The 13,932-nt window shown below is 56.0% G+C and overlaps 5 protein-coding genes across 5 annotated transcripts; 1 reads left to right on the top strand and 4 right to left on the bottom strand.

Moving 5' to 3' along the window:
- Positions 1-33: 33 nt before the first annotated feature.
- LMH87_010307 (uncharacterized protein) lies at positions 34-1,845 on the bottom strand (the record flags this gene model as incomplete). The annotated part of the gene is made up of 1 exon (XM_056197446.1): positions 34-1,845. The coding sequence occupies one exon, from the start codon at positions 1,843-1,845 to the stop codon at positions 34-36; it is 1,812 nt and encodes a 603-aa protein (XP_056054494.1).
- Positions 1,846-2,773: 928 nt separating this feature from the next.
- LMH87_010306 (uncharacterized protein) lies at positions 2,774-4,046 on the top strand (the record flags this gene model as incomplete). Its single annotated transcript, XM_056197445.1, has 2 exons — positions 2,774-3,339; positions 3,404-4,046. 2 exons carry the CDS (start codon positions 2,774-2,776, stop codon positions 4,044-4,046), a joined length of 1,209 nt encoding a protein of 402 aa, XP_056054493.1.
- Positions 4,047-4,277: 231 nt separating this feature from the next.
- LMH87_010305 (uncharacterized protein) lies at positions 4,278-5,312 on the bottom strand (the record flags this gene model as incomplete). The annotated part of the gene is made up of 2 exons (XM_056197444.1): positions 4,278-4,830; positions 4,912-5,312. 2 exons carry the CDS (start codon positions 5,310-5,312, stop codon positions 4,278-4,280), a joined length of 954 nt encoding a protein of 317 aa, XP_056054492.1.
- A 1,628-nt stretch (positions 5,313-6,940) lies between these two features.
- On the bottom strand, positions 6,941-9,061 carry LMH87_010304 (uncharacterized protein; the record flags this gene model as incomplete). The annotated part of the gene is made up of 4 exons (XM_056197443.1): positions 6,941-8,685; positions 8,735-8,802; positions 8,857-8,958; positions 9,024-9,061. 4 exons carry the CDS (start codon positions 9,059-9,061, stop codon positions 6,941-6,943), a joined length of 1,953 nt encoding a protein of 650 aa, XP_056054491.1.
- A 3,343-nt stretch (positions 9,062-12,404) lies between these two features.
- Positions 12,405-13,186, bottom strand: LMH87_010303 (uncharacterized protein; the record flags this gene model as incomplete). The annotated part of the gene is made up of 3 exons (XM_056197442.1): positions 12,405-12,598; positions 12,672-12,679; positions 12,750-13,186. 3 exons carry the CDS (start codon positions 13,184-13,186, stop codon positions 12,405-12,407), a joined length of 639 nt encoding a protein of 212 aa, XP_056054490.1.
- Between the last annotated feature and the right edge of the window lie 746 nt (positions 13,187-13,932).

Below are 13,932 nucleotides of genomic sequence, written 5' to 3'. Positions count from 1 at the left end.
CTGGCATAAATTCGTAACTAGTAAATGGCATTCTTAGGCAGCAGAAACATCCTGAATATCAAAGTTCAGCAGCACTGTGCATTTGGTCTCCCTGCCTTGCATATCCAACATTCTCACAAATGTCCATCCCGGCCTGGTATAGGACAGCCGCACCGCCGCCACGGCAAACATGGGGTTGCGCGCCCACGCGTCGTCACTCTTGATGAGCATACGCAGAAACACCAACTCATTGTCCTCGTACGTCCACTCGAGCGTCTCGTCCCAGATGGGATCTGTGTTGGGCGGGTTGGCGCCTTTGTGGAGGAAGCCCAGCTTGTGGTGCTTGTACGCCTCCGTCTTGCGCTTCGGAGTGTCGCTGCTGCTCTCGGCCAGCGCGCTGTGCAGCGTGCACGTTAGGTATGGCTTGAGCGTATGACCTTCGCGGTCGGCGTGCAGCGGAATGTCGGTCGCGCCGCCGACGTGCAGACGCAAACGCTTCTTGCGGCCTGTCGCCAGGGACCCGCTGCCACCTTGCCGCAGCGCGGGCGGCTTGAGGATGTAGCCGTCGGAACCGGCGAATAAAGCGTCGTTGAGCTGGTTGCTAGTGCCAAAGGTCTGCCAGTTGAGGGCGCAGATCTGCGCGCCGAGGCCCCAAAAGCGCACGGGCTTGAGATTGGAGGAGCTGATGCGTGTGCCCTTGGGAAACACGCGCATGAGGTGCTTGCCGTTGTGGACGGCGATGCTGGCCGTGTTGGCGGGGAGGTGGCCGGAGAGACCGGACTCGGAAACGTTGATGAGGTGATGGTGAGGCCCGTCAAGAAGCTCGCCTGGGTCAAACCACGAGTTGTCGCGGGGCTTGACAGATTGCGCATACACGCCGAGGGCGGCGAGCTCAGGGACAATGACGGAGCTGGTCTTGGCCTCGTTCTTTTTATTGAGCTTGTATGCCTCACGAGCCCTTCGCTCAGCTTCCTGAAATTCCTCGTCTTCGTCGTCCTCGCTCTGAGAGTCGCTGTCGAGGACATCGTCACTAAAGTGGTGTTCGACAATGACGGCAATCTTGTCACCAAGCTCTCTGAGGGTAACATGCTCAGCTGGGTCGTGCGAGCGGCCATCGGCCTGGTGTTCCTCGGCATGGCGCTCGACAAGCTCCTGGCGTAAAGGCTCCGAAAGCAAACGATGTTGCAAGACCTCATGCATGATTTCGACCAGCCGCTTCTGGCCTTCGGGGCCACAGTGGTTTTCCAAGGACAGTAGAATCGGCGTGGGGCCGTGGTCGGGATGCTTGGCGGTGATGGCGGCTTCTTCGTCGTGCATGTCGCGAAGCGTCTCGCATACGGCGCGGAACGAGATATGCGACACCAGCGTGTACCCGTGGGTGACCTTCGGCTCGTCCTTGTCGTCGCTATTGTCCCAGGCGTCAATCTCGACGCAGCGAGAGCCGGTGCGGATCGCCGTCTCGTACGCCTCCGCGGAAGACTTGCCGAAGAGCTGGTGTGCCATAAGGTAGGTGTTGTGCGAGGAGCTCACAAAGTACTCAGGCAGCGGGTGGTCGCGGTCGACGAGCTCCGGGGGCGCGACAAAGTCGCCGTGGGCGAGCAGGGCGGTGAGAGCCGGGGTGCGGACGTCGTCGCTCTCATCGTCAAGATTGGCATCTTGCTTCGAGAGAACGCCGCGGTCGACGAGAAAGGATCGCAGGGCGTGGCTGACGCGCAGGTTGGCAATCTCATGGTCGGCGCGGACGGTGCTGCGGCCGCCACCACCTACAGAGTCGTGGCCGATGGCGCCGCCAAGATCCTCATCGACGACTTCGCCACCCTTGAGGGAGACGCGAAGGCTTTGAAATCGTGACGAGAGGTCGGACATGGCGGGTAGGTCTATGGCGGTTGCTATAGGTAGATTGATGGGAGAGTGTTTGTTTGAGGCTGTCGAGGACCCCGCCAGCACGTGCCTAGAGTCGCAGCACAGCTTGTCCAGATCCGGGGTTGGGAAGATGGAGACGGACAGAAGAGGATTGGAAGGATATTTGAAGAGAAAGCGTTTAAAGTTTGATCGTTGCCCAGTCGAGCTTGCACGCTATATCTGGGCTGTGTAGCTGGAGCTAAACAGGTGCCGAGCTGAATGAGGCGATGCATGGCGGGGTCCGAGCTGGAGGGGTTGTCTGGTATGGATGGCGTGGATGGGTGTCGAGTGTGTGGTTCGGCCGTTGTCTTAGAATGTCTCGGCATCTCCCTTGGCTCCTTGGTCTCTTTTTTGACTCGTCGCATTTTGAGTCGAGTCCGTCTTGTTGATTTCTTCAACCATTGCCCTCAGCATGCCGTGAGACCTGATCGTCCGGCCCTACGTAATGAGGGGCAGATTAGCAGCTCCAGAGGGGCCATCGTGAGGGGCAGAGACACACCATTCGACCACGCACCACCTCGCACACCACAACGAGGGACAAAAGCCGCTCCCGCTACGACTCCCCCTATCCACACGTCGCGACTTAGCAGATGCAATGTGAGCGCACAATATCCGCAGGCCTGCGCCCTGGCAAGCGCTAAAGACAACCCGCCTGGGGCGCCTCCGCTGGCAGATGCCAGCTGGTTCGAGGCCTGACGGTGCCGTGTGCTGTGCCTAATGACTGCATCCATGTGCGCGTCAACGCCACGCCATTGCAAAACGTGTAAAAAGGACTCGACCGGCCGGTTTCTTCCCTGCTCCCCGGACGTAGAGACATGCATTCCGGCTTGAACCCAGATGCCTCCCACTTCCTGCCCCAACGACTCGCAGCACCCCGCACCTCCCATGCTCAATGGCAAGCCGTTTCTCTGGATGGCTTCACGGCATCGTCAATGACGGCCCTCAGAAGCTGCCCAAGAGACGTAGACACGTACTCACCCCAACATCCTCGACGGCCGACCTTTCTGTCCAACCTCGGCACGATGCTACCGCCGACAGCCCCCTGTTCCAGAGGCTTCCCGCCGAGATCCGGATTCAGATCCTAACAGCCGCCTTTGGCGAGCGTACACTGCACATGGACGTGCTGCTAAGCTACCCACCGTTGCGGCGTCAACCCATCGGCCGAGACCGTGCCGCCCTGGGCCACGCCGGCCTCTTCATCGAGCCTGGCAAGGCCGACGACGGCAAGTTCTTTCCCATACTCGACACCACGACACGTCAGGCCTGGCAATGGCACGGTTCCGTCTGCCACCGCAACCCGCCCGGAACGGCTGTAAACGACGGCCACAGCGTCCAGCCATGCCAGGATCAGTGCCGCAGCGGCATCACGCCGGATGATGCGTGCAAGCAGTGGCCAGGCGTCGCCCCTGACAAGTGCCGCATTGGCGCCTTGGGTTGGCTGCAGTCTTGTCGACAAGCGTGAGTAGAACCAACATCGCCCCGTCTCCGTATGTGATGCAAGGACTGACACTGGACGCTATAGCTACTTCGAGGGCATCGACATCCTCTACGGCACAAACACGATACATACCGCCAGCAAGGCGCTGATTCTCGACATCGATCGACTGCTGCTGCCCCAGCGCGTAGCGGCCATTACCTCGCTCGAGGTGCTGTGGGACTTCGGGTCGCATCCGCCATGGGCGGACAGCTTCCCCAGCAAAACCAGGGAGCTCATGCAGGAGTTTGAGGACATGCTGCGTGCCATCCTGTCGTCGTTCCACGGGCTCAAGACGCTGTACATTTCGGCGCAATGGACTGGGAGGGACCCTGTCATTGCCTACTCGCGCCAGATGGGCGGCGGGTCAGAGGACGCCGTGGAACGGCTGCTGATGCGGCGCGTCGACGGCCTGGTGCGGATGCTGCCGGCACGGGTGACGGACTTTGCTTTTGCGGTGCCCAGCTCGATCTACGTGGAACAGTGCAACGTGGCGCGTGAAACACCAGGCAGGACGGTGGAGCATGTCTCAGACGGTGCGCGATACGAAAGATGCTGGCGGCCGGTAGACAGGGGCGTCGCGCATGCGGGATACTGGGTGCGGCTGGGCCAGCGAGACTTGAGGATCAGCGAGCACAGCCCCATGTCGGACAGCCTGCTGCCTCATGAATGGATCTTGTACGCGCAATGATGAACAGGGCATGGAAGAAAAATATCTTCTTTTTTAGAATGTATGTTTATATAGAGAGAGGGTATAAAATTGATGGCATTAGAAATGGCTGTATATATATGTATGCTCAATGCTGACGTTGCAGTCGTGACGATGGACAGTAAAGCGTCCAGAGATGTATCTCGAATAAATGCGAAAAAAAAAGGAAAAAACAAAATCATAAACCTGAAATCAGAGGCGTCTATATCCCGTCTACTCCAGATATAGACGATGCGTCTTGATGTATTTAAAGACGGCGCCGGGTATATCCATCGACTGCTCGCGGTTCTGTATTTGCGCGCGGACCTTTGTGGAGCTTATATCATTCTCAAACGAGTCGACGACCCAGATGTTGTCCTTGTACCTGCTCAGCGGCGCGACGGCGTCGCGGATCGCGCACTGATGCGGGCGCTCGACGATGAAGGCGCCGTAGTAGCCCAGCAGGACGTCGATGTCGGCGGGCGCCCAGACCTTGGGGTTGCTCATGGTGAGGGCGAGGTCGGCGCCGATGAGCAGCATGATGCGGGCCGGGGACTTGGAGGAGCCGTCGCAGGACTCGATGCCGCCGAGGTCGTCGTTGATGGCCGAGTCAAAGTGGCGCAGGACGTCGGCGGTGCGGCTGTAGAGCGGGCGGCCGGCGGCGTCGACGCGCGTGGCCTCCCAGTCGTCGACCTGGATGGCGGTGGTGGCGAGGTTGTCGACGGCGAGGGTGCACATTTGCAGGCGGTGGTGGGCGGGGACGAGGGAGGATTTGTTGTATGCGTCGCTGTTTGCGTCGTGGTTAGCATGGCACGTCTTCCAAGCAACTCGAGACGAGGGCTGGAGTGCGGGGGAAGCTGGAACGCACCTGCAAGGACTCAGATAATTGCCGACAATCTCGAATTTGGTCCGCGGGATGTGGCGCGTCGCTAGCTCAAACATTTGCACGTGCAGCTTGGTGATGGGCGAGAAGCTGCCGCAGGCGACGAGCACGAGCGGCGTCTTGCCGGGTTGCGTGAGGCGGCGCTTGAGCTTCTTGGCGGGAAATGTGTATGTATTTGGCGGAGGAGACGGAGGAGGGGTTAATTGTTGTTGCTGCTGAGGCAGCACCTGTTTCTGCGCCGTTTGCAGCGGATCGTCATCGCTTCTGGCCGTGGTCCCTGGTGGTGAGGATGGTGGTGTAGGGCCCGTGGGCGCCGAGGCCGGCGTCACCCGGGGTTCGGCATCGGCGGCGGCGGCGGTGGCCGGCAGAGACAGCGTCGAGCCCATGGTCTGCGGGTGATTGCGACAGAAACGGACAAAATGAAGAGATGGCCGATGGAGTCTTTGGGAAACGCCAGATCGAAAAATAAAAATGAAAATTATGAAGGAGGAAAAAAGGTTCCGAAGTAGTCGCGTGCTTGGGGTGGCTGAGTGTGCATGCGGTGTTTACGGCAGTTTTTTCTCTCTCTGTCTCTGACGCAACAAGAGTTTAGTTATCTGACGAGGAAAGGTTGAGAGAAAGAGGGGCAACGACTTCGATGGGCGGGCCCTGCAGCGTTGAAAGAGGGGCAGACGAGCGACTTTTGACTTTTGACTCGGCCTTTTTATTAATTCAAGTCTGCAAGGAAAGTGAGCAGCAGCGGCAGCGGTTACTAATGCATATATATACTGGGCAGTTATACTGGCAGTATTGCAACGGAGCAGGGATATTTGACTAGTGGCTTTTTCCGGCTCGGTTTTAGTGGAAATGATGTGCTTGAATGGCCTTGCGAGATTTGATGGACAGCCTGTAAAAGAGAAGACTCGACACTAGCGCTGTGGAGATTGCAAAAAGTATGCAAATCAAGTTCGGCTGTATTTTTTTTTTAGTGCTCGTCAGGGCGTTATCAGTTTGGCTGAGTCAGGCTGCAGATGACGACGCTGTCTTTAATCCGAGGAGAAGAAGCAAGGTAAATCAAATAGAGCGAGAGAAGTCCATGCTTGGATGACTTGGAAACGGAAAAAAGAAGAAAATAAGCCCTGCGAATACCGCCATTACTGACACTGACTGGATCATCAGCACACGACTCTTCAACAGCACGCTATCCGAGGCCCTCCGGCGTCGGCCCCGGGGGCGGGCTGAACAAAGGTCCCTAGCTAAGCTGCGACTTGTCCCGGACAGCCGCAGCTTGGTCGCGGGCAAGCGGGATAGTTGGTGATGATTTTGCAGGGTTCTACAGTGCCTCCAGGTAGTTCCGAGCGCTAATGTATGGCGGTTTAGTGGCAGTTCGCTCGGAATTACCTTCAACCCACTGTAGACTGGGATTGATTTGGCAGGACTTGCACACAATTCTTGTTTCTATTTCCCTGCAACTTGGCGATAAAGAACTCGCATATTCTTCTTGCGAGACCGCAGTGTTCCATGAATTATAAAAATGACGGCAATACTGGTAACCAAGATGATGAAATCTACGCGGCCCCGTTCGACGGCGACTGGCGAGGCGGGGAAATCCAGACTCTCTGCCGCATTGACGGATAGACTGCGCAAGGCTGGCTAATATCTTTCTATGGTGATCTGGCTAGCTCGCCCGCGCTCCAAAGTTGTTGACATGGGCCACGGGACGATCATCCGGCAACGCGGGGTACTTTCAAAGCTTTGGAAGAATCGATATTGGACATTTGCTTTTTTCTTGGTCGGAAAGGGAGAGGTACAAATCACCAAGCAGAGACATATGAGTGAAACAGCTGTGGTATGAGGTACATGTCCGTGGCGGCTGCCGACATGAGACGGTCTCGGCTTGCTGCAGCATCGCAAAACATGAATGTCCCCTCGACAAAATAAAAATAAAACGAAACTGAGATGAACATAAAGAGCAGACAATTGGCCAGATCAGACGAACAAGTTCACTTTTTTCCTTCTTGAACTGCAAAAACAGCTACCCATGCCGTCCGCCCGTCCGCTCCCGCATCAGCTTCTTCCTCGCCCTATCCCTCTCCCCATCCCACGGTATAAACTCATCCAGGCCTTTCCCACCGGGCACCATCGGTAGCACCGGCACTTTCTTCTCCGTCATCACCTCCAGCAGCGCCGGCCCATCTGTACCTATCAGCCACTCCAGAGCCTGCCTCGTGTCCTTTGGGCTGGCCAGCCGCCGCGCCTGCACGCCCATGGCCTCGGCCAGCCGCACAAAGTCCGGGTTCGCCTGGTGGCAGTGCGCGTAGCGGTCCTCGTAGAAGAGGTTCTGCCACTGCGTAATCATGCCCTGCTCCTCGTTGTTCAGCACAATGACCTTGACGCCGATGCGGAACTGCGCCGCCGTGGACAGCTCCGTCAGCGTCATGGCCAGGGAGGCGTCGCCGTCAATGTCAATGACGAGGGCGTCGGGATGGGCGACTTGCGCGCCGATGGCGGCGGGTAGGCCGAAGCCCATGGTGCCCAGGCCGCCGGAGGAGATCATGGTGCGCGGGTGTCGCCAGCGGAAGTGCTGCGCTACCCACATCTGGTGCTGGCCGACGCCGGTCGTCACGAACGTGTTGGCTTTGCTGTGCGCGGTAAGGTTGCTGAGCTCCTCGACGAGAGCCTGTGGCTTGATGAGGCCGGAATCGTCCGACTTGTCATAGTCGGAAAGTGGCCATTTCGCCTTCCACGCGCGGATCTGATCGTGCCACTGCTGCCGATCCTCCATGGTCTTTGTTTCGATATGGGGTAGCAATAGCTCGAGATTCGCGCCAACGTCGCCCTCGATTGCCTCGGTGGCTTGAACGACCTTGTTGATGTTTTTGGGCATGATTTCGAAATGAATGATGCCGCCCTCGCCTCTCCTTTCTGCTTCGTGTGCCTTGGGCGCAAATCTCGCCACGTTACAGATAGCACGCTCGTCGAAACGACCACCTAGAGCGATAAGAACGTCGGCATTTTGTACAGCCATGTTGGCATAGCCAGCGCCGTGCATGCCTAGCATATGTAGAGCATTATCGTCGAGCTCATCAAACGCACCGAGGCCGTGAAGGGACGTCGTCACCGGAATCGACGACTTGCCCGCCAGTTCCTTGAGCAGCGCCGGACCATTTTTCGAGCACACAACTCCGTGTCCCGCGTAGATGACGGGGCTCTTGGAGTTGTTGATGAGACGAGCCGCGCGTTGCAGTGCACCCTCGAGGTACTTGTCGTTGCATTGCATAGTCTCGCTCGTGTTGGCGGCGCGAGGAAGCGACGACTGCATCGGAATGGCCCTGCGCAGCACACTCGCCGTGACGTCGCTCGGCAAATCCACCAAGACGGGTCCCGGCCGGCCGCTCGTCGCAATCTCAAACGCCTCGTTGATACGCTTCGGCAGCTCGGCGACGTTGCGCACCATGGTGTTCCACTTGGTGCACCCCCGGGAGATGCCGAGCACGTCGGCCTCCTGGAAGGCATCGCTGCCAATGGCCGTGGTGCGCACCTGACCGGAAAAGACGACCAGCGGCACGCCGTCGGCGAGCGCGTCGGCCATGGGCGTGACGACGTTAGTGGCCCCGGGCCCGCTGGTGACGAGCACCACACCAGGCTTGCCGGACGCGCGGGCGTAGCCCTCGGCCATGTGGCCTGCGCCTTGCTCGTGCTTGGGCAGGATGAAGTTGAAGTGCTTCGAGTTGTAAATGGCGTCGAATACGGGGAGGATCGCGCCGCCAGGATAGCCGACTGGGACAGGTTAGCTTGGTGGAGGGAACAGGAATTAGAGTAGACTTACAGATGTGCTGGACATTCTGTCTCTTCATCATTTCGTGGAATATTTGACCTCCAGTCATATCAATAAATCTTTAACCTGTGTTAGTAGGGGTCTCCAATTGCTCCGCGTCGAGGCAGACTGACGATTTATCCATCTTTTGAAAGCTGCGACGTGGAGGCTCGACATACTTGGTGTCTGTCCGGGCCGAGAAGCTTGCAATTGACTCTCTTGCCGTCAAAATACTACTGAAAACGATATGCCATTAGCAATACATCCTCGTGTACGTTGATTGCGATTGCTTTTCACTCACTGCAGAGTGGCCGCCCGCCGTGTATTTATCAGAGCCATGGGGCGAGCTGTTGAAGCTGGGCCACGATGCCGCCAGGCTCGGGGCCATATAGACGTGTGATTCATTGCGACGAGATGACATATGGCGATATACTAAAAGAGCAATGTGAAGCTTGCGACATGCGGCGGAGTGATGAAGACTCAAACGAAACGGCGGGAGGAAGAGATTGATGGCAGCTGTCGGGCATTGCCAAACGATGCTTATCCCGGAAGATATAGACTATGATCAAAATAAGTAGAATGAGCCACTAACAAAATGATTGCCCATCTCAGGTACTTTTTTGAGGAGAGTTGTAACCTGGGTGGATTGGCGGGAGGACAACTAACCGATGTCGGACGAGCGTAGCACATTGCTGCCAGCCGGCCGTCGCGGTGTCAAGACAGGGCGCCATCTGGAAATACCGGACATTACTTTGAAATACGCTAGAAACAATGCCGATCATTAAAGTTGCTAGCTGAAGCAGGGCTGTGATACTGAGCATGGTGAGCCCCATTGACTCACCGGCAGCAAACGACTGTGGCTTCCGGGTTCGGAGATCCATCCATTGCGGCGCGCCAAGATGACTTGAAATTACAAGTAAAAAAAGAATATACCACTAAGTTGGAGGGCTCATCTGCGCCATCAATGGAAAAACATTGCATAGGCGATTTATTTCTCTAGCACCCCGGGCATAAGGCTCGCGTTGCTCGCGTCGGCCAAATGTAGCTATGTAGCTTTTCTCCTTTTTTCTTATTTTCCCTATTCTTCTTAGTTTCCCTGTTTGTCTGTTCTTTCTTACACTTTACATATTTCTTGATGGTCAGCAGCACTGCGGGCTGCCACACTCCAAACAAGGCTGGATCCTGCTCGACGGCGCGCCCCTCAGGTCAAGGCCTGTGGTCAGGTTATCTCTGACCTCTCAAGGCCTGGGGTAGCATCTTGACAGGTGGACTGCGGATCGTGCCGCTCTCCCGCTAGCTTTCGACTCGCCAAGAACGAATAGTTACCGAAGCAGCTATCACGGAACTGTTGACGAGATTTTGTCATTTAGACAACCTTACAAGGCGCAAAACGTGAGAGGAAGATTTGCGCCCTGCAATCTCAAATTGTCGTTAAATGACGCTAAGTAGACGGAACCGTTCCGTAAGAGGGTCGATTGCCACTTCCCAGGGCGGTGACTATTCCCGAGACTTGGACTTCTCCGAGCTTCAGTCGACGGAATGTCGATACCCCCAGATATGCCGCCGAAATTTTCATTCCGTCAATCGTATTGCACCATTCGCAAGTTCGCTAGCCCACTGTCTGGCTCTTCCACCCCAGGTACAGGAAAGTTCATCGTCGACGTCCACCAAGGTGAAGCCCCCGAGAGCTGGACATTTGTAGCCTCCGGGCCCGCTACAGACTTGTTTTCCAGCTTTACTATTCTTCCACGTTGGGTGGTTGGCACCTTGCCATTCAGCGTTGGGAGGCTGGTCTTTCGTGTCGCACGCAGGTACTTCGGAGGTCCTGCCCCGAGCATATTGCGCGGTACGTTGCCCAATACTGTCCACTTGCGCTTTCGTGTGCTACAATGCACGCCATCCTGCTGTTGACAGTTTTGCTGACGTTTCCCCGTCGAGCAGGCTCTCTGGGCTATCCCGAATATCATGTCCGCAACCACAAAGACCCCCTTCATCACAACTTCTGTAGCAGCCACTGTGATTACGCTGCTGGTTGCCTTCAACATTGAAAGTATCGTGGCTTTGACTGTGGTGACTTATGACAAGGGCAGAGGTGTGACCTTGAAGACAATGCAGGAGGATATTGTCGATGGGAAGTGGCGAAGAAGAGGAAACGATCTGCACTTTCTCAACCTTCGATCAGCAACAAGGTCTGAATGGTAGCTTTGTTGGTATTTGCTGGTCAGAGGGTGGGGACGGATAACAGAAAGCTGGAAAACACAGCCGCAATCTGATAAACTCGAGGATGACAGCCCTACTGCACCACCGGCAACTGCCCAGGTGTAAGCAGCAACTGATGGAGCGTGCACAATTATCCTGCCTGGCGCGGTCGGCGATGATATGGAAACGATGCCAACGGAAGGTTTCCCGTTTGCCGATGGCTTTAGCGGCTATGAGTCAGATGATTAGGTGGCAGAGCAATATCTCCAGCGTTCACTTGCAGCAGTCAGATGTCCTTTTTATCGTCCCACGGCAATGGTCGCTCGCTGGTCACAGTGACACTGTCTCCAGCGAGGGCTGGGCAATGCAATTGCGTCGCCCCAAGTCGGTATATCATTCAGCAACTTCTGCATCAATCGAGTCGATTGGTGAAGCCCCCGGCGATTTTTCTCGCATTGTTTGTGGCCTCGCTGGTTGAATGCTGGCGTTTGCCCACGACCGCGTTGCTGAGAAATGTGAGGCGAGCTAGACAGTTTGCCAGCGCTGGCAGGTGTAGCGCAGCAGGAAAGAATACTTGGAGAAAAAAGGCGAAAAAAAAAAAAACTCTGAATATTGTTCTACCGAAAGACAAGAGCCGATCTGGTCAAATGTGATTTTTTTTGGCCATGTTTAAGTGCCATCCACACCAGAGAGTCGTGCCTAGCCATAGTAAAATTTTGTCCAATAGTAAGCCTCAGGCTCCGCCCCACAGTGAAATCCACCCGCAATAAGAGACCAAAAAATTTGACGCTTCTTTTTTCTCTTTTCTCTTCTTCTTCTTCATTATTGAACAACGCAAAAAACCACGTCTATGCTCCCCTGATACATGCCTGGTGCGAGGTGACAATTCTGTTGTTGCCCAAGACCTACCTGGATTGCGGGAGACACAAGACGGAGAAGAAAGCGAACAATCTTGGGTGCGGTGCTTCTCGGCCACTGGCCACATGAGGAGGATCGCAATGATTGAACGTACATACCTAGACCTCTTCGCCAATTTATTCTGCATTGGCCACGACATGTATAGACCTAGATCCCGATCAAAGCCACTCGAATGCGACACGGTGCTCGACCTAATTAACGAAGTCCGGGACGATTGTAGGAACCGACACAGACCATCCGACGGACGTCTGTACACAACACCGCCCTGAGTCCTTGAGTAGTCTCGCACGTCGATGAAACCTGCTGAATGTTTTTCATTACTGCATCGGCGTAGAGAGGCTCGTGCGCGGTTACTTGGCAACTGACAAACCGCGTATGCGCGGCTGCAGCCAATGTTTGTCTGGCCAACTGCCAAACATGTCGGACACACTCGGGATCACAATCATATCAAAAAGAGCTGAGCATATGCAATCATATGCTGCATGAACTCATTCGCATTATTTCGTAGTCGGTGTGGTCAACCTCCACCGCTGCTACCGAAGTCTGGCATTAAAAGCTATCGCCATTACAAAGATAAAAAGAACGGGCATGTCGCTGTGACCCATGTCCCGCCATCGTAGGCAAAAATATACAAACAAAAAGTGTTGAGGAACACATTGAAGAAGAAAGCGACCATCCTGGGCCAGAGACCGAAAGCTGCCAGATTTTTGTACAGGGGAAACTCGGTCGAGAGCGCGAGTTTGTCGTTGTTGAGTGTTTCTGCGCAGCTGTTAGTTCTGCGTTCGGTTCGATCATGCCCGGGGAAGGCAGGTTGAAAAGGGTGCTACCATACCAAAGTTTCTAAAAGACTTTGACAATTTCTCGGGCCACCTGATGGAGACCATCGAGGTGCCGCTTCGCGTTGGCGCACTCGCCGTCGTCAGCGCCGCACTCCTCCGATGCGCCGTCGTCGTCCTCCTGCCCAGCATTCAGAATCGACTCGGCCGCGCGCCTGGTCTTCCAGCATGGCTGCGCCGGCCTCATGCACCACCGCTTCTCGACTTCGCCGGACTGCTCGGCGCCGCGCGCCCAGCAGGCCGCGCCGTCGCCCGCGCAGCGGAGCTGGTTGTCGTCGCGCCTGGCGCTGTGGAGGCGGTGCTGCTCGTAAAAGGCGTCGGGGTCGGGCGAGGCGTTGGCGGCGAGGTGGACGAGGTGGTCGTAGGCGGAGGCGGCAAAGAGGTCAAGATCGGTCGGCGTCGCCGCCGCTCGCTCCTGGACCCCATCGTGCGGCGGCAGAGTGTCGGCGGCATGCTTGTTGATGGCGTCGACGGCGCGCTTGAGCTTCCAGCAGGGCTGGGCAGGTCTCATGCACCATGGTTGGGGGGCCGGAGCCGCAAAAGCACTAGTCGCAAGCGTCACAAGAGCTACGAGTTGCAGCCTCATGTATGTGAGCCTGTAGGGGCGGCAGTTTCATGCGTTTCGGGGGGTTGATGTGGTCGTGGTGTTGCAGTAGTCGCTGTACTGCAGTAGGCTTTGTCCAGCAAAGTCGTTGGGGTGTTTGGGTAACAAGGTAAAATGTTTGAGACCGGGAAGAAGAGAGATTGTAATATACAATGACAGTGATAGGAAAATAGGAAACGGGTTTTGAAATGGTGCAATCAGAGATGGACCCCTGCTTGCGCTCGAGGACATCCCGTTGTGTTTATACTCTGGGGTGATGCGGCACACAACACATCAATAGCCTTTGAAAAGCGGCTCTTTGTGTTCAGCTCTATCAATAATCTGAAAGATGAGGGGTCTAGAACCAGGTTCAATAAGCGACAATGAAGGATGGGTGAGTTAAATCCCCCGTGGTGGTGTTGCGAGATGTTCCCCCGGCGCACGGCCGATGTCCAGCTGGCCATGGCACTTGTCAACAAGCAAGCCCATTTTGACTAGTTTAAATAAAACGCAGGTCGGCAGGGACGATAGTGTCTCTAGCTCGCTTGGAAAACGACAAGGCGTCTATTGAGGCATATGGGCGATGCGGTTGAGCTGGTGGTTCGACAAGGGTCTGAATACTCTATTGATACCCCGATTAGGAAAGACCCCCCTGCAAGTCCTCGGCACTTCCA

This window comes from Akanthomyces muscarius, chromosome 5, assembly GCF_028009165.1.
Source record: "Akanthomyces muscarius strain Ve6 chromosome 5, whole genome shotgun sequence".
Taxonomy (NCBI): Eukaryota; Fungi; Ascomycota; class Sordariomycetes; order Hypocreales; family Cordycipitaceae; genus Akanthomyces; species Akanthomyces muscarius.
The sequence above is the reverse complement of the archived record's forward strand: the minus strand, read 5'-3'. Positions and strand labels throughout refer to the sequence as shown.